An 18,508-nucleotide genomic window follows, 5' to 3' on the forward strand; every position below is an offset into this window, starting at 1 on the left:
GTCTGATATTACACACCCCAGGGAATGGGGATTTTTAACATTTTATATGGCTGAATCTTGAAGAGCTGGGGTGTGAAGATAATTAGGTGTGAGTCAGGAGCCTGTTTTCTTTTTTTTTAAGCATTTGAAAAGTTGACATGAAATACTGTTCTTGCTCCTCGGGAATACATGAAGTAACCAAACTGGTATGAGTTTATAGAATCTAGCGGCTATGTGAGACATGAAGATGCCAGTTCTTTCATCAATGCAGTTGTGTGCGCTGGACACTAAGGCCTCATGTCATGTTTGTGCAGGCTGTTAATCTCTCTCAAGATGCACATTTGGATGAGCAGGGAGCCACTATTCAGTATGTTCACATGGTGGACATTTTCCTTTGACATTATGATCAGGATAGAAAGCTAGTGCTGCTTTAATGTTAAACTGCTGTTCTCAAAGTTTGCAAATCAAATAAACTGACTTATCACTATAATTTCACCGCTTTTCCATTGATCAGCAACTAAAAAGACATAGGATAATGAAAATCATTACATGTCCGTCAAACATTACCGTTAACAAGGATTTTAAAGAAATATTTGATGTCAATTGCTACAATTAGCCAGCACCTATCTTTAGCATTTAGCCATTTTCAAGCTAGCATTACTGTTTGATAGAGTTACAAAATACAATAGCATAGTTGTAAATTCCTAGCTAACAGGCAAATTAGCTACCTATAGGTTATCTTAGCTAGGAATGCTAATTACTGATAAGGTTACAAGATGCAATAGCACAAGTGTAAATTCTTAGCTAACAGTGATGATAGCTAGCTATAAGTAATGTTAGCTAGGAAGGCTAATTACAGTTTGATAGGGTTACAAGATACAAAAGCATAGGCATCAATCTCCTCTCTGAGTTTCACTATCCATTGTGTTTTTAGTTGATTTCTTATGCTGATTCGATTTGTAAACCTGGAATAGAGGAGATTGTTTGTAGCATTAGCGTCCCACCCTGGGCTTGACACATGGCAGATATATACATATAGAATTTATTACTCCTGTAACATGAATATATCGTAAAAAAGAAAAACTCATCTTCTTACATTTAGTCTTGAACGCAATACATTGTTTTGACCTCTTTTCTCTGGATTCCCTTTGCCAGTGGAGGAGCTGTATTTGTGCATAGATTGCTGTAGTGTCTGTTAAACGTTGTTTCCTTTAACTGTGTTTTGTAATGTAGGTTTATAGGTTATTGTGATTACACTAGATATCCTGCCTTATGTGCTTTATCAGGGTTTGATTTTTCCTTTTTATGTGGTGCCAACATCTGTTAACACACCCTTATCTTCCAAGTTTACATTACATGGTTTCTAAGTGGCGGTATAACGCAGATCTGTAAGATAGAGTTTGACACAGTGCCCATTTCCAGGAACTGCCACAACATTACCTGAGAGAATTATCTGGCATAGTTGACTTTCTTTATACCGCACAAATTGTTCATGAAGTGAACCTCGGGCACTTAAGGTCAGCTGTATTGGGCCTTTTTAACAGCAGTTATTTTGACTTGTTAGAGCAAGTAAAGCCAAGGTGTTAGTATTTAAAATAAATCTGTTCTATTATAGTGTCCCAGTCAGGCATGGCAGTGTAGCAGAGTGGGAACAGAAGCAGCTAAGTGCATCCAAGATTCAGTATTTGCTCTTACTGCTACATGGTAGGCCTACTGCTACTATGTCTAAATGACTTCTGTGAAACAATTTTATAACTCTGAGAGTGCTTTAAAAATGGCAGTTTGACATTTAGACGACTGAATGCTGTGCGAAGATTGTGTTTATTGCACGTGAACAACTTCTGAGTGATATCTTCTTTTTTACAGTCAAAGATTGACAGAATTCCTAAGCTATGTTTGTTGAACTTTATAATTAGAAATGAATCTACTGTTATATTTCGTGGATTAACAAATTTATCATTGGGTCTATAAAAGCCTATAAAATGCCCATGACAATTTACTAAACCTACATGATCCAAAACCTAAAGATTACTTTGATGCTACCAACAAAGAAATCAAGCAAATCCTCACAAGTTAGGCACTAGAACTGGGGATCATTTGATATTTTTGCTGTAGAAATGACTTAATGATTTATGATTGGATCAAAATAAATCTCTTTATCATATTTTTGTCAGTTGACAGAATCCAATTGTTTTTGCCCAGTTGGGATTTTCAGCCTGACTCAAATCAGAATCAGCTTTTATAGTTTGTGAGCTCATACAATAAAATGCTTCCAACAAAGATACACAGCCGTGAACATAGAGTTTGCTTAGAAGTAGTTGAGAGAGAGTTTTAGAAAGAACAACTGAAAAAGAGGTTGAAACTGAATCGTTAGGATCTTTTCTCCCAGGTGAATAATTGCAGATAAAATCCAGTAAACATCTCAAGCCGCCTCTCCCTTTTCAGACATGAAACAAAGAGGAATTCATCCTCTGCTGTTCTGCCTGAACCGAGAGGGTTACCAGCTTAACTCAGAACAAAGCGTGGCGAATCTCAGGTTCATCTCTTTAAAATACCTGCTCAAAGTGGAGCCATGCAGTCCCATATATTATCTTTTATAGTTCGCAATAAACAGATGGCTGACTGTAGAAAAATGGCGCCTGCAGCCAATTTCACAGACGCTCTGATAAAAGTGCAGAGATTCCTTCTTAACCCACAAACTATCTATTCCATCAGCTCCTGTAGCACACTGTGCCGGGGTTATGGTTTACCTTACAACACTTTCACTGTGAATCATCTGTGTTTACATTTCACATTATCTTGATTGAATTATTAACGTCTTTGCTATGCATCACACTCCACCTGAACTCTAATCTCCCCTAATTTGGGCACTGTAATACTGCTGCCCCCCTTTGTTCCAGAGAAACAACCAGCCCTCATCTGGAAAGCAGTTATCCTCAACACAAACACCAGCATGAGGTCTGCGCGAGCCAGTCAGCTCCCTCCATTCTGGACTCTGCTTTTTCAAACCGGCCCCCTTTTCCTTTCCGTTAGATATGGCATTATTCAAGCTCGTACATACATGTGAGCGTGGCTCCTCCTCTGTCCTTGGGGTTCATTTGTTTTCCATCATTCTGAGCAGAGATTGGAGTCATGCTCCCTGTGAGTCATCCAGGGTGGGTGGATGTCTGCGCAGGGTGTGGTGGTGGTGATGGTGGGTGAGGGATTTTGCTGGCGCTTTGTGGCTGCTCATGGAGGAATACAGCAGCCAATTTGGCTCCAAATTCTAGAAATGTAAATGAATGGATAGGGATGTTTTATTATGATCATGCAAGTTAAAAACAACTTCAGGGAGTGCTCTTGTGGTGGAAAGAGTCTGCATCCATTATAATCCCCCATCTTAATTTTAGAGACAGGAAAACTGATCTTTAAGCAGCTGCACAAACATGCAGAACAATGCAAAAAGAAAACTGCAAGTCAAGTAAAATTACTGTGACAGGTATATGAACACTTGCATGCAGCTTTTGCACTGAAAAAGTCGTAAAAAAAAGTTTGGTTTTGTGTAATAACACAGTGGTTTAAACCATGCAGACTAAATGTTCTGTTTCAGCTTCCAGTGTGCGCTCCAGATGTGTTCCAGCTGCAGCAGCGTGGAGTTGCTGCACACAATAGATCATCAGAGCCTAAAAATGGTTGCTCCCCTGCAGTCAAATAAAAGGGAAGCAAAATCCCACCTCTCAAATCTCTCCTTTCCACCTCCTCCCAAAAAAACTTCCCGAAAAGTGGTGACTAAAGCAGCAGTAGAAGAAGAAGCAGGAGGAGTTCATCACTCTTCTTCTCCTTCTTCTTCACAGTCGTCTATCTGTCTCTGCAGGGGTGAGACTGACAACTTAATTGCTTCCCTAAGGCGCTGTTTTTTCTTCTTCTCTTTTTTTAAAATCCAGCTTTCCGTGCCGTCTGCTACACCTGCCTGCCAAGCTGCAGCTCGGATGGGCGCGGCTGGGACCGGTGCCCAAATCTTTGTTTTGACTTGCCTGGGAAAGTTGAGCGAAAAGGCACAAAAGGACGGAGGAGGACTTTAAGAACATCCCACCCGGGCGCGTCAACTTCATACCAGCACGTTATCCCTCCCGTGGATCAGTCGGTGCATCTCGAGAGAGGGATTTGATTGATTGTTGTTCAAGCTGGCTGAAGGTATGGACTTTTTCTTTCAAAAAGTTTCTTTTGCTGAAGTGTGCGATGTTTTCCCCTACCTTTCATCTGTGCTCTAACTAACGGTTCTATGGGAGTTTGGTGATGGGCTTTCATGCTCTTATTTTGAAATTCCACTTTGGATTTGTTGGTTTTGTTGGATGGAATTGTGCAAAGTCCTCTTTATGCCCTTACAAAGTGCAACTTATCTTGTCTATAAAACACACTAGGGGGGTTTTGGGGGATCATCTTTCTTCTTGTGTCTTTAAAATTAGTCTGTTAGTGATCTCAGGATAGTTTTACATGCTCTTTTGCTGGGCTATTTACATCCACCTAAATATACTTCCTCATGGACCTGGTCTAGCTGGAGCGCCAGATTTATATGACAGCAGACTTTTTGCAGTTCAGATCAGTTACATGCTGTAAAAGTGTGATTTGTGCTTTGCTTTGATGAAAGGAAGTAGTTAGTACATTGAGAAATGCTGTAATTGACTTTCACTAATATTTCGCCTTTCAGAGAGATGGAGAACTGAAAAACTGTCAGTTTGACAGTTGTTAGGGAAGATGGGGAAAGTCCATTTGAAGTATTTCTGCTTCTTATTTTTGGGTTTGTTATATAATGAAGTTTGCAGTGAGAGGAGCGCATGATGTTAAATGTCCTTGCCTGGCAGGGTGTGGTGAGAGGATGGTCTTTCAGAGCCGTGCAAGGGATCCACTGGCATCTTTTGTCCTTTTGTTAGTTTGCTCTTCAAAGACGCAGAGCGAAAACATCTATTGAAACCTAAAGATGAGGCTTTATATCTATTGAAGGCCTTTCTTGTGGTATCTTAAATACACGTGAGATTTTAATGTGCCTGTTTTTACAAGGTGAATCCTGATCTGAAGCGCTGCAGAATTTCAGTCCTCAAAAGGCAGATTGTTCAAGGGAAACTTGTTTACACAAAAATATTAGATTGTGGTTTTAAAAGTATTATCATGAGACCGATGTGAGGACATTTTTCCGTCTTCAGAGGCATGGAGTTTCAGATTTGACGCAGTAAATAAACAATCACATAAAAAGCGGCCTGATCTTTAACCAAATCATTCTCGGTGGGACTTTTTTTTGCTTTTTTCCCGTCAAATGATTAACATCAGTTACACGAAAGGGAACAAATAGACTGTTTACATGAGCTAAAGGCAGAGTATACACGTGACTGTTATCATCATCTCAGCAGATAAGATGGGATGGAGTTACAGGAGTTAACAGGACAGATGGACTTCTCTGGAGGCCTTTCAGAGCAGAGGGGTGAGATTTCTAAGTTTATATATGAAGTTTCGACACAAAGCAACCATAAAATCATGAGTCACACACAGAGAAAAAACACTTTCTGACGCCTATGTGTAGGTATTTGGGGTTTTATTTGCAAGAATCTGCCACGCAAACACAATGAAGGTACATTTTCCTCCAATTATGGTGTTCAAAGCGTCAAAACAGGAAAGAGATAAAACTTTAAGATCTCATTAGAAGTTTTAATCTTAGACTGGTCTGGAGTTTAAAGACGCAGTAATCATTCCTCTGGTGATCTTTTTGTCTCTCTTTTCTGGGTGCTCACTGTCACTAACACGGTGCCTTCACTGGTCTCAGGTTTCCGTTTCTGTTCCTCGCTCTCAGGGCTCAGAGGTGTAAGTCATCCTCGGGGTTTTCCTCCTGCAGTCATGACTTGAATGTAGAAGGACAGCTCATCTGGGCCTAAAGATGGTGGGGTCAAAGGACGCCTGATTATATGTGTGACTCAAACTTGAGACCAACATATAATCAGCCATTTTGTCGCTTGCTTGTTCCTCTCTTGTTTTATGAGTCAATACCAAATGAAAGTTTATATATAGATCACTTTTTAAAGCGGTGGTTACATAAGAAAGAGGGAAAAAGAGAAGAAGAGCCAGACAATGTAGTTAAGACACAAAGTACACGTAGGAGGGGATTTAAAAAAGCAGAAACACGTGAGCTTCAACGTTGGCTTCTTTGAGCCTTGTTTTGAGGCTCTTCCAAAGTCGAGGAGCAACAGCAGCAGAAGTAAATCACCTTTCGCGTTTTATCCTCGACCCTGAAACAGACACAACTCCCTACAAGGAAGGAGGAGGAAGAGGAGGAGAAGAAGGAGGCAGCAGCATGAAATTGAAATGGAATTTACTTTACATCTGAGTCCAGTAAAACTCAACAAGCTGCAGCTGGGGAATGAGATGCCTCCTAGTGGAAGACGGGCGATATTAGTGTTAATTATCAGCCGCAAGTTTATTATAAACATCACATGATTTATGATTTAATGCATTTCATTACAAAGAGTTTAACTGCCTCACTAGGGACAGATTTGGGGAGACATGGTTAAAGGTTGAAGGTTATAGAAAATGAACTTGGGCACTAGGGTCCACTTACTAAGGGTTTTCATAACAGTGGTTAAGCGTTTATTCCATGCGTACATGTTAATAACTGAATCACATCCATTTCAACTTAGCAAATACTATCTGCGAATGCAGGCCTTGACATCTTACTGAAAGCCCTTAAAAATCGCTGAAAAATCAGTGTGTTTGTGACACCCCCAGAAAAGAGTGACATGTGAGACCAATACCTGCTTGTTAAGGAGTTATTTCTCATTGTGACACTGAACTTTAGTTAAACAGGATAAACAGAAACACTTTATTATACTCAGCATTCTAAAAAACCTAATTAAACACATTTAAATAGCCAATGAGTTGCAAGTAATGACTTTATTTAACTGTTACTAATGCTTTATTAATCAGTTATTAGCCATTGTTAATCATTTCTAAAGGGCTCTCTTACTGTTAACAAAACAAATCCACAAAGTCTGAATCCTGGCAGAGCCGCATCAATTAGCAAAAAGCAAAGTAGCCTCAGTCATTTCTTTCAATTCCTCTTTTTTTATTTCATAGGGGGTTATAAGAGAGCGCAGACTCGCTGATCGGAGCGACCAACTGTGTGTCGCAACCTTTTTACCGGGGTTTTTTTTAAGCGTAAATAGTATCGACGTGATGGCTGATTTGGAAAGTTCAAAGAAGGGTAGTAAAACGCAAACCATGCAGATGTCATCAGAGCAACCCCATAAATGAGAAAAGACTAGCCTTGCACATCTGCTCTGTGTAAAAAGATTTTAATTATCGTTAACCGTTTTCTTTTGGGTCTTCGCCAAGTGAATGTTTCATGTTAAATATATAGAATTTGCACACCAATATGCTGACAAACCCTATGATGGCAGGTGTGGTTAACCATCCACCACGCTCAGGGTAGTTCAGTTCAGTTTCACATCCGCTTTGGTCATATCGGTTGCGGGAAAATGCCTCAATGGTTTAAAACCCGCCCTAAATTAGATGAAAGGTTGTGATTGGCCTGACCTGAATCAGGTCGGATGGAAATCGGTCTGAAAGGGGAGGGGGGCACGTGTATCTGCCGTGGCAAAAATACATGAAATTGCAAATTTATCTGGTTCCAGGTTTATTAAGCCTATACTTATGAATTTTAACATATTGATAAGTTGAATTGAAGGAATTGAACTGTTCTCCTGAAGTACTGCCCTGCAGTAGGAGCACAAACACCAATCTGGCAACCCAAATGTTCTTATTAAGGCCTATGACTGATACGTAAAGCATTAATAAATGATTTGTTATCCGGTACTTCTACCAGTAGTTATTGCATATAAACCATGTGTTAGAAAGTGCCACAACCTCCGCTGTCTATCAATCAATGTCACATTATTTCAACTGTGGAAGCGTAAAAATCTTTAGCATGCCGGTCAGTCAACACTCCAGTAAACGCCTGCCTGCAGGGATTACCATGCAGAAGTTTAAATAACATAGTTTGATTTAGATTACTGCCTGGACCTGCACAGTGTATACACAGTCATAACTTTCTTTCTCTTTAATGTGCCATCAGTCGTGACAGAAACTATTACCTCCACCACCCGGCTGACTTCTCTACCACCAAGTGAGTCTCTTCCTTCCAGTCACTCTTTCTCTAATTAACAGCAGTAAACTATATGTATAATACAGTAATTATAGCTCAGAGGCTCTGAAGAAAGCACCCGATGAGTAACAGCTTCTCCCTGTTTTGCTTTGTGTCTTCTCGTTGCTAGAGGGAACCAGCGGATCAAATCACAGGAATATGTCCAGTGGTGCTGGAGGGCTGGGCTTGGAGAAGAATGTCCTAACCCAGAACAGCAGTGGAACTTATTTCTCTTCATGTGAGAGCACATTTCCACTTGTGGTACAGAAATTAGGAAGTTGTGTAAGGCGGCACGTTATATTTTAAACCCCCAGTGGAGACAACACTTATCCTGATTTAACCTTGAACATCTCTTGGAGCTTCCCCAGGCAGTGTTGGAGGAAGTGTTTATATCCTTTACTGAAGTTTTAACAGCAACACATAGCTAAAGTTTCAAAAGTAAATACAGAGTAATAGAAACCATGAGTTTTACACACGCATTCTTCAGATTGTTATCAATGAGGACGTATAAAATGCATTTTTTTTATACCCAAAGGTGATTTTTTTCTGAACAATTTAAAACAACTTTTATGAAGAAGTCGAATAATAAGATGCTACGTTATAGATTAAAGCTCCTGTGAGGAACTTTTGGTTTGTGTTGATTTTGGCGCCCCCTGTGGACAAAGCCGTACCTCTTATCTCTTTGCTGATTTTGTCCTGTACATCCTTAAGTGGTGGTTTTTAACAAAAAATCTCATCTTGCTTTCTTTAACAGCCATATGTATCACTCACTTTAAACTTCTTCCCTGGAAAATGTAAACAAAGGCAGCGTGCAGTTAATCTCTTCGCCTGACACCTACCCCCTGCCAGTGGTTTCAGGCATTAAAAATAACTATATATAAATAACCAATCTTGTCGCTTGCTGGTTTGTAGCTCATATAGAGTAATTAGAATTAGTTACAGTCTGTTTCATAACCAGTGAAAAACTCCTCACAGGGGCTTTAAAGAACCCAGCAGAATCAAACAATTGATTGCTTTGTAGTGACATTCATTTGAAGTTCATAATAAGCAGTCCTATGTAAAATAAAATAAGCTCCAACTGAACTACAACAGTTAAATGCTGCTTACAAGTTAGAGCACAAGTAATCTAATTATATCATATCTAAACAGTCACAGCAGCCATTTAACTGTTTGAAATACTTTTTAGTACTTCCTTTATCCTTTGTTAACTTGAGTATTTTCCATGCAGGACACTTACTTATAATGCAGCATTTTGTACAGTGTAATGTTCATACTTAAATAAATTATATCAATTCTTCCTGCATTACTGCTCATATAGAAGCTTCTTGTAATTTCCTTGAAAGGAACAGATATATAACTCTAAATTGCCCCAAAGGTTCCCTTGGAATAGCACTGTATTATGTACAAATTATAGAGAAAATCAATATGTACATGTCCAATTAATGCGTTCTAATGAACTGCTAGTGTAAGTACATAATCTAATGGTTAGCTATCTGCAGGTATGCGCCTCAAATTCAACAAATATGTAAAAATAAATAAACATAAAAGCTTCCATTGTCATTTGAATTGGTCCTTTATAAAAATGACTTTGCAAATCTGTTTTTAAATAACAGCACGACTAATTTACCACTATAAAGTGTTTACAAAACAATATAAATGTAGTAAAATAAAGCTTTTACACTCATTTTTAACTGATATTTTTGCATGCAAGTGGCATGTCATAGAAATACTCATGTTTATATATAAGTACCTAAAATTGTACCTGTATTAAGTTGCATTCAAAAACTGCTTTAAGGTCTGTGTGGATGATAAAGTTGCAGGAAATCAATAATAACTTGGCCCCATGCTTCATCTCTCGTCCAGCCTCTGTAGGTGTGAACACCAGCAACTACAGCTCCTCCTCAGGTGTTTACCTCGGAGGAGGCTCCTCGGGTGAAGGCGATGGAGGGGGGAGCTACATTGACGGAGATTTGTTTGGAGTTGGGATAGGAGGAGGAGGAGGAGGCGGAGGAGGAGGAGGGGGAGGAGGAGGAGGGGGAGGAGGAGGAAGTGGCAGAGCGGGCGGCAGTTACATGGTGAGCTCCGTGTCAAAGGTCAGGTCCAGCTCTTCAGGCGGTGCCAGGCGCGCACAGACCGCTGGCTCAGCAGGAGGCCTGTCGCCAGCTTTCCGGGAGAGGAAGACCATATCGAGCCGCTCAGGAGGTTATGACGGTGAGATTCTGTTAATAAAACAAACACTGCATGTGTTTTTATCAGCTGGTGCATGAAGCAGAGGCTATATAAAGTGAAGGAAGCTCTCGTGCATGAGGGTGCTGTTAATATTTCTGCTGCTATTGTGTTTCTTGTAGGAAGTTCCAGTGGTAACTCCTCTCCTGAGTTCACTCGCAAAGATTATGGAATCTATTGTAAGTGAGAATAAGAGCAGTGAGGGATTAAATACTCTCTGATTACACAGATTTATCCTCATATGCCTCCTCTCTCTGTGTTTTTTCCTTGTCTCTGTTCAGGCTCCGGCACCACAAGAGGGAGGAGCGAAAGCAGAGGTATTCAATGATAGTTTTTCCCCTCCCTCCTTTCTTCATTATTTCTGCTCTGAATTGTGCTGGCTGTCTTTATTATTAAAACACGATTCCCTTTGTCCAATGTGTGTGATTTCTTTCCAGAGAGCGAGATCAGAGCCAGATTACAAAGTGCCTCTCCCACAGCCTGCAGATGTAAGAGCACTTGAGACACATTGATCCAATTGCTGTAGTTATGCAACCCCTCATAAAGCATCTTTATTTGAGTGTGTTCATTCAAAGAGCCACATGGATAGAGACGTTTTTGTACTGTTGGGTTACTTTAGGGCAGGATGTTTCTCCAAATGTCAAATGTTTTAGCTCAGTTTTCAGTATGAAGCATGCATATGACATTCTTTCTCCTCCACCTCTCCTCACATGCACGTTTATGTCCGTGAAATTTCGATTAGTAACACATGTGCAGCTCCCACAGACGGCGGATATACAGCTCATCAGCAAAAAGAAAAGGGTGGGGCTGGAACGATGGGGAATCATGTGTTTGTTTGCATTGTGGTTATGTAGGGAAGACGTTAAGGGGCAGTTTTGTGGTGGCAACAATGGCACACATGAGTCACTGTTTGCAGTTTCAATCCAAACAGAAGCCAGTCAAAACTTTTCAGAAGTTTAATGCTCCCCCTGCTGATTAAAGTCTGTAACTGCAATTACTTAATCCACAGTGTGGAACATTTAATCCATCTGTACAACCACAAATTTACCCAACCTCAACTGGGTTTGTACTAAAAATTATTATGTATTGCAATATGCTCTCAGAAGTGGTGGAAAAAGTTAGTACTATTACATAAGTGAAAATCCAATGACCTTTTACTTTCTATTTTAGGCTACTTTATTCTTAAAGTTCACAAGATTTCAGGGGAAGTATTTCACTTTTAACTCCAATTTTTTTTGGACACACAAATATTACTTTGAAGATCATTGACATACAAAAAAAAGTTCAAACACTTAAAACTAATGTATTGATAATAATAATTAAATGTAACAGGAGCCATTACCTTTAGAATTGAAGCCCATTGTACCCCTTCTGCTTCTGCGTGAGTAAAATTATGATTTTAGGACTTTTACCAGTAATGGAGTCATGCAAACCGTACTGGTAGGCTGCTTGAGAGTGGTTACTGTTACTGTATTCAAACAAGTTTACGTTAGGTTGCACTTTTAAATTCTTGTGAATTTAATTTTTAGACTATAACACTACTTATTATTTATTATTTTCTGTCACACAAAGGCAGCTAACTAGACGGCTAAAGGAAAAGAGCTAGCTCAGCTAAAACTAGCTTAAAATAAAAAACTAGCAGCAGCTAACCTCAGATTAAAGCGAAAGCTAAATGTATTTATTGATGTATCGGTTTAAAAAATATTCATTTTGTTCAACTGACATTTAAGTAATTCAGTAGGTTTTTCCACATAACTAAAAGAAGGTGTAGCTATGTCGAATCATAATGAAGTAAAGACTCCAGTGAAAGCTAACTAGCTTAGCAGATCTCAGTAACTGCCATGTTATGATTGGGGAGTTTAAGTTGCCTTTTAATGACATACTTACATGTATAAAGTTTGTATTAATATGTTTTATTGATTTACTTAATAAATTGAGACACACATCCAATAAATACATATTTTAAGAATTGATAGTAGCAGTAGAGACACGCTACATATGGGCTAATTCATACCGTGCCTGATACAGACTGTAAATAATAACATTTATTTTCTGAAACAATCAAGTTAAAATGTAGAAAGCTAAGAGCACTTTTTGTTGTTGAAGAGTGCAGTATTTGAAATAGGCCTAATCAGACTCTAAAAGCAACTTTCTATCTCTTAAAAAGTTCCTGAAAACTTTTCTCTCAAATTTACTGCTGCCGGCTGTTTCTGAGGCTCTCTGCATGAAGGGCAGTATGGCTGTCTAGTTAATTTAACGTAATAAAAAGCATAGTATTTCTTGTTGACATTAAGTGGCGTAGAAATTAGTAGTACCTCTGTGGTAGTAAGCCTACAATAGTTGAGTAAATGTCTTCAGATTAAATAAATTCTAAACATTGCAGTTGCATATTTTGTGAGTATTGTCTGTGTGATTTTGCAGGGACGGAGCTGGATGACGTAAAGAAGCTGCTGAAGGGACGTTCCTGCAGCGTCAGCCCCACCCGTTCCTCGAGTGCCTCCACCACACTGCCTGTGCCGAAAAAGGCCACCGTTGAAACCAAGACCATCTCAGTGGCCACTCAGTCGGGTATATACTCTTACCAGAGCCACACACAGACACACATACTTTACATGCGCAGACACCTCGTCTCCAAACCAAAGACATATGGTTTAAAATTGCCTCAGTTTGTGCCTGTCATGGATTAGCTTAAGTTTCACAGGTGCTTTTCATTTTCCAACAACCTCTGAGTCAGATGTTATGAAACATGAGAACTTGGGTGAGAGTTAAGTAAGAGACACTTTACACTCTTGATTTTTGCCTTTGTGTGTTGTCTCTCCTGCAGGTTCACCTCCACTGAGCTCTGGTGTGAGATCAGGCCGGTTTCACACCATTGAAACATCAACTCTGTTTGATACAGGTCTGACAAATGGGCACTATGATACTGGTGTAAAATCAGGCCAGTATGATGCCTCTCTAAAATCAGGCCAATACGATACTGGTGTAAAATCAGGCCAGTATGATGTCACTCTCAAATCAGGCCAATATGATACTGGTGTGAAATCAGGCCAGTATGATACTGGTGTGAAATCAGGCCAGTATGATGTGACTATGAAATCAAGTCAGTATGATACTGGTCTTAAAACAGGCCAGTATGACACCAGTTTGAGAACCGGGCAGTACGACACCAGTTTGAAGTCGGGGCAGTACGACACAAGTATGAGAACAGGCCAGTATGACACGCTGGACGCTATTCTTCCATCCTTCACTTGGTCCACCTCCACGCTGCCCGCTGCCTCAGCGTCGGCGGTCACCGGCAGCACCAGCAGCTACTCTTACCAGGTCGGCACCAACAACATGGGGGGATCCTCCTCACCAGTCGGCCTCACCTCACCCTCGTCACTGTCAGGTGAGACCGAACGTCCATTGAATATTAACTGTTCAATGCAGGTGAAATTTATGTACAAATTTATGTACACATTTACATATAAATAAATAAATGATGAATCTGTAAATAAAGGTGTGTTTTGACATCATGTTACATTTACTTTTTTATGTCTTTTCCAGGTGTGTTTAGATCTTTTTTTCCTGTTTCGTGAATATTCACTCCTGTGTTTGTTATGTTTCAGACCTTACGTTATTTAAACAAATTAACCCCTTCATCTCTTGTTGACAGTGTACGGCTTTCAGAATAATCTGGCGCCCACCTCTGCCAGTGTGCTCACCACCAGTGGAGCTAACGTTAACGCTAATCTAGGAGGTACAGCGGGACATTTCTACACTATCTTGACATTATCAAATATTTTCCACTCAATGATATTATAAAAGAGCAACATTCTTACATGTGTGTTTATGTGTGTTTTTGTATTCACAGGCTATGGCGTTCAGAAGAACGTGTCAAACAGTGGTGGTGTCGTCAGCACTGGAGTCTCTACAAGTAAGGCCACAATAGTTATATCCCCCCCTGATCTGATAAAGGTTATCACAGTCAAACTTAAGTAACTCCTGACTTGTTGTTTTCAGCCACTCGAACCCAAACTGATGACGGCTTTAAGAAAGACTACAAGTTCCTCATCTCTGACAAGGAGAACGCTCCGTTAAAGAGGGACACAGAAATGCTGATTTTGGCCAAAGACAGCGGGAAGCAGTTCACCAGCAGCAGCAGCGTTCAAATGGGAGGAGGTGAGTCAGTTACATAGCGCCCCCTCCTGGAGACACACTGAAGTTTCTCTCCTTATGAAAGGGTCTCAGTTTTGTATCCCAGGAGATACACAACATACAACTAGCCTAATCAGCTTAGCATACCATGCGACCTTTATGCTGGTCATTTGGAGGCCGTCAATGAGTGTGAATTTGCAATCCTATGGAGGAGTATATGTTTAATTATTTCAGCCCCCTGGATCTGCACAGTCCTCTTATCCCAACTCAACATTGGTCCAAAATATTAGCAGAAATGAAGTAAACTGAATCTGATCTACTATCACCTTTACCAATATTTATTTGTTGACTCCTTCCTGGTTTTGAAGACCCCGTGGAAGCCGAGAACAGCCACGCTTGCAATGACTTTTTTAATAACATTATCCTGAGATTCATGAGCTAATTTGCTAGCTTGAGACAGCAAAGCTGGTTTTCTCATGAGAGATGGTTTATTCATGTTCTTATGGAGAAAATATTTCATAACAAAACAACTTTTCCCCCTCAAGATCAAACTATAACAATAATGGAAAACGTGAAAAATAGTATCTCGAACGTTTGACCGGTGATTTCAGGGTTTAAGATCACTTTCATGAGTGTCAGAGAGGTGATTGAAATACAGTCCAATGCTCTGATTGGTAAACCTTGATCTGATTTTTCAGTTTAAATCAGGTAATACAGTTGTCAGGAAACCAATTATGCTGCATAAGAAAAAATATTGCATGCACAGTTGTTCTTAGCTTCCATAGAACCCAGACAAGCAGAGCAAATCTACCTACGGGTACAAATAAATTAACCTTACCTAACCAATATTCACTATTCCTTTCTCCTTCGGTCTTGTTATGTTTGTATTTATTTCCTGTATCTATTGCTATAGGTTAAAGCCTACTCTGTCTCTTGTATATTTGTATTTTATCATAAGTATTGTCTATTATGTTCTAATCCTATGTGTTGTCTCACTCTTAGCAAGCTTTTCTGCTTGTTTAACCACAATACAATAAAAGTAGTGTTAAAAATAAGATGTTCTAACCTAACAGGGTCACTATCGGGAGATTCAATAAAGAAAGAGAAGCTTATCTCCAGCTACACCGAGACGATGCCGCTGAAGACAGAGACAGGGAACTCTTACTGTGAGTGCTCATTAAATCTCTAAGAACACAATAATTATCTTTGATTATAAAAACAAGTTACTGATGTTCATTTGTTCCGTCATCAGATGGATCATCAGGAGTTGTAATGAAAGACAAAGCCACCTATGCAGGTATTTCTGATTAAATGTGTGGTGATGTTTACATAATGATGAATATTTAAGTGCTTGAAATCTGAGGATTTTACTCCGTCTGCAGAGATTCACAGGGACAGCGGCGTCTTCGGTGGAGGTGGAGGACTGTGCTGCTGCTCCGACTCCTGTTGCTCCTGGTGGAAGTGGCTGCTGGGTCTTCTGCTCCTCTCCCTGCTCCTTCTTGGACTCCTGTTTGGGCTCATCGCACTGGGTAAGGGCGACTTATACAACACTGAGATTTAAATGGAAGAAATAAAAATCTCCACTGAGATAAAACCTTAGGAGTCATGAGAAACTCTCTGGAGCTGCTCTGCGCCTGGGAGGGACTGTTTTCAAACCAATAAAATGAGTGTTTCAGCTTTTACAGGCTGGTGAGCTTTATTTCACAGTGTTGCTAAGAGCTGTGAGACAGTAAATGTGCTCCTTTCCCTGGAAATTTGATCTCTGGGTACTGTCCCGCTGCCATAAAGTCGGTCTGGCAGGCATTGTCAGTGGAGCAGCTCCAGAAATTGTTGCTCAATGACATCAGAGACTCCAGTTCGTTTTCCTGCAGAAGAAGAGTTGTTGTGATAAAATAACAACCTGTAACAACATTTGTAAACTTTTATTTCAGATATATATTTTTGCTTGTAAGCATGTAAGCAACTAAAAGATAAGTTAAAGGTAGTTCCAAAAAGTTTATTATTATATTTGAAGGTTTTGGACATGATTAACATTTTAAGATACAAGTATGACTTACTAGTACTGAGAATGTCATTATCATTATGTTCATTATGAATTGATGTCCAAATAATAGAAAAAGACTTTCCTTATAACTACAGAACTTGCCAAAGAATAACAGCGTTTTAAGTTTTCCTTAATATCAAAATAATCCAGTGATCAGTACATCCATGGGTTCATTGCAAACAGGAATGGATATTAGATAATTCGGCAAACTTTTACTGCTGAAGATTTTCTAAATCTCAACAAATATAGGCTAAAAAAGTTGTAGCCCACATCTGATGAGCTGACTCAATGGCAAAAAACTGCCGAACCCCACACTGTCAGACTTTGCAAAAAGTTTCCTCTGCACCAAATTGGTCCCCCTTTTCTTATGCATTTTTGCTCAGTGGTATGACACAAGAGATTGGTTGTGTTACTTATTTACATAATTGATTTATTAATTCTTTGTTTTGGCTCTAGTTTAGTTTCAACAAGTTATAAAACTATATTTCCATTGATTAAGATAAGAGAGAGATAAGATAGTACTTTATTGATCCCCAGAAAATTCGGTTAACAAACTGAACTTAACATAAACCTGCAACTAAACCTAAATACACCTCTGACCCCATTTAAAAATAGTAAAAATATGTTCAAAAAAGTCTGCTTGTTACGGGCCGATACTGTTTGAACCCAAATGCAGAAACACAGAAAACTGAGATGAGAACTTGGTGCCAAAAGATTTATTGGAAAACAATACTTATTGTGTGAGCTGAGAGTTCCTTGGTGTGGGGGAAGCAGGGGCTGAGCCGTGAATCAGAGGTAGGAGCAGAGCAGGGCATGGAGTGAGCAGTGAGCCAGGCAGAGTGAGCCCGTAATCCAGAGGAGAAGATCCAGAGTGTATAGAAGACACAGGAGTAGGGCTGGGGCAGGAGTCAGGTGAGGACAGCTGTAGGCAGAGCAAAAATTGAATGAGCAAAAGCGAAACACATTCGACAATAATAGATCTAGATCAGACTGACTGTTGTTTAGCAGAGTCTACAATCTGGCAGCATGGTGGAGGAGGAGCCCAGTATTTGAAGCTGTGTAGATTGATGATGACGAGCAGCTGCCACCCAACTCCTGCACACCAGATCCCACTCCTGTAATCAGAGTGGCAGCAGTGGGCGGACAAAATTCAGTTTGTTAAAAAGTCAGTAACAATTGCGGAATAATTTCCAGTCATTTGGATCAGAAGTGACTTTTCTAACAAGAGTTTGAATAATTAAAGGCCCTATTTCAAGCAAAAATGCAACACAAAGTGCTTTACAAAAGAGTACAACAAATGAACATGACACGAACAATAAAGTATGGATAAAAGCAGTTAAATAACAATCACTGCTGAAATGTGTTTTTATTGTTTGTGCATCTTAACAAATTGTGATCTCCTTTATCAGCTGAGGACGTGAGAAAGCTGAAGAATCGAGTTTCTACCCTGGAGGCTGAGTCCTCGGTGACTGCTGCTCGTACCAGTCGGCTGTCAGGTTCCGACAACGACATCCATTTGGGCGGTGCCGGAGGTGGATCCCACACTGACATACACCTGGCCGCTGGAGGAGCAGGTGGAGGCGGCAAAACACGAATCGCGGTTGCTGGAGCAGGTGGCGGCACTAGTGGAAACGGACTTGAGCTCGGCCTTGGAGGTGGATCTGCGGGCACAGGCGGAGGTGTTGGGGCTGGTGGAACTAGCAGTGGCAGGGCTGGCGCGACCGCTGCTGGAGGCGTCAGCAGTGGCAGCGCAGGCAGTACTAGTAGCAGTTTTGGCACTGGCAATGGCCTCGGTACCGGTGTCAGTGGAGGACATGTTGATGCTGCGTCTCTTCAGCTGATGATCCAGAACATGTTAAGAAACGAAATGCAGTCACAGACATTCAGAGGTAGGCTACTGCACATATCTACTGCCTACATGAATACACACACACACACATTACATTGGTCATTAAACT

At 40.2% G+C, this 18,508-nt stretch overlaps 1 protein-coding gene across 3 annotated transcripts in view; it reads left to right on the plus strand.

Moving 5' to 3' along the window:
- Positions 1 to 4,061: 4,061 nt before the first annotated feature.
- The window catches only part of col17a1b (collagen, type XVII, alpha 1b), a 28,477-nt gene continuing 14,030 nt past the window's right edge, over positions 4,062 to 18,508 (plus strand). Inside the window, exons 1-17 of one of the 3 annotated variants that reach the window (XM_069658961.1) lie at positions 4,062 to 4,152; positions 5,364 to 5,434; positions 8,075 to 8,125; positions 8,274 to 8,381; positions 10,007 to 10,354; positions 10,492 to 10,548; positions 10,651 to 10,686; positions 10,807 to 10,857; positions 12,791 to 12,937; positions 13,194 to 13,757; positions 14,025 to 14,108; positions 14,223 to 14,285; positions 14,372 to 14,530; positions 15,580 to 15,672; positions 15,759 to 15,803; positions 15,889 to 16,035; positions 17,960 to 18,439. In XM_069658961.1, the coding sequence (XP_069515062.1) occupies positions 5,374 to 5,434; positions 8,075 to 8,125; positions 8,274 to 8,381; positions 10,007 to 10,354; positions 10,492 to 10,548; positions 10,651 to 10,686; positions 10,807 to 10,857; positions 12,791 to 12,937; positions 13,194 to 13,757; positions 14,025 to 14,108; positions 14,223 to 14,285; positions 14,372 to 14,530; positions 15,580 to 15,672; positions 15,759 to 15,803; positions 15,889 to 16,035; positions 17,960 to 18,439 (2,494 nt within the window). In that variant the 5' untranslated portion in view covers positions 4,062 to 4,152; positions 5,364 to 5,373. Of the gene's footprint in view, positions 4,153 to 5,360; positions 5,435 to 8,074; positions 8,126 to 8,273; positions 8,382 to 10,006; positions 10,355 to 10,491; positions 10,549 to 10,650; positions 10,687 to 10,806; positions 10,858 to 12,790; positions 12,938 to 13,193; positions 13,758 to 14,024; positions 14,109 to 14,222; positions 14,286 to 14,371; positions 14,531 to 15,579; positions 15,673 to 15,758; positions 15,804 to 15,888; positions 16,036 to 17,959; positions 18,440 to 18,508 lie in introns of all 3 variants that reach the window. The other 2 variants (XM_069658960.1, XM_069658962.1) reach the window with 2 other exon arrangements.

Source organism: Semicossyphus pulcher, unplaced genomic scaffold (genome assembly GCF_022749685.1).
Source record: "Semicossyphus pulcher isolate SPU_LCO1_2020_fin unplaced genomic scaffold, fSemPul1.0.p SCAF_12, whole genome shotgun sequence".
NCBI classification, from domain to species: domain Eukaryota; kingdom Metazoa; phylum Chordata; class Actinopteri; order Labriformes; family Labridae; genus Semicossyphus; species Semicossyphus pulcher.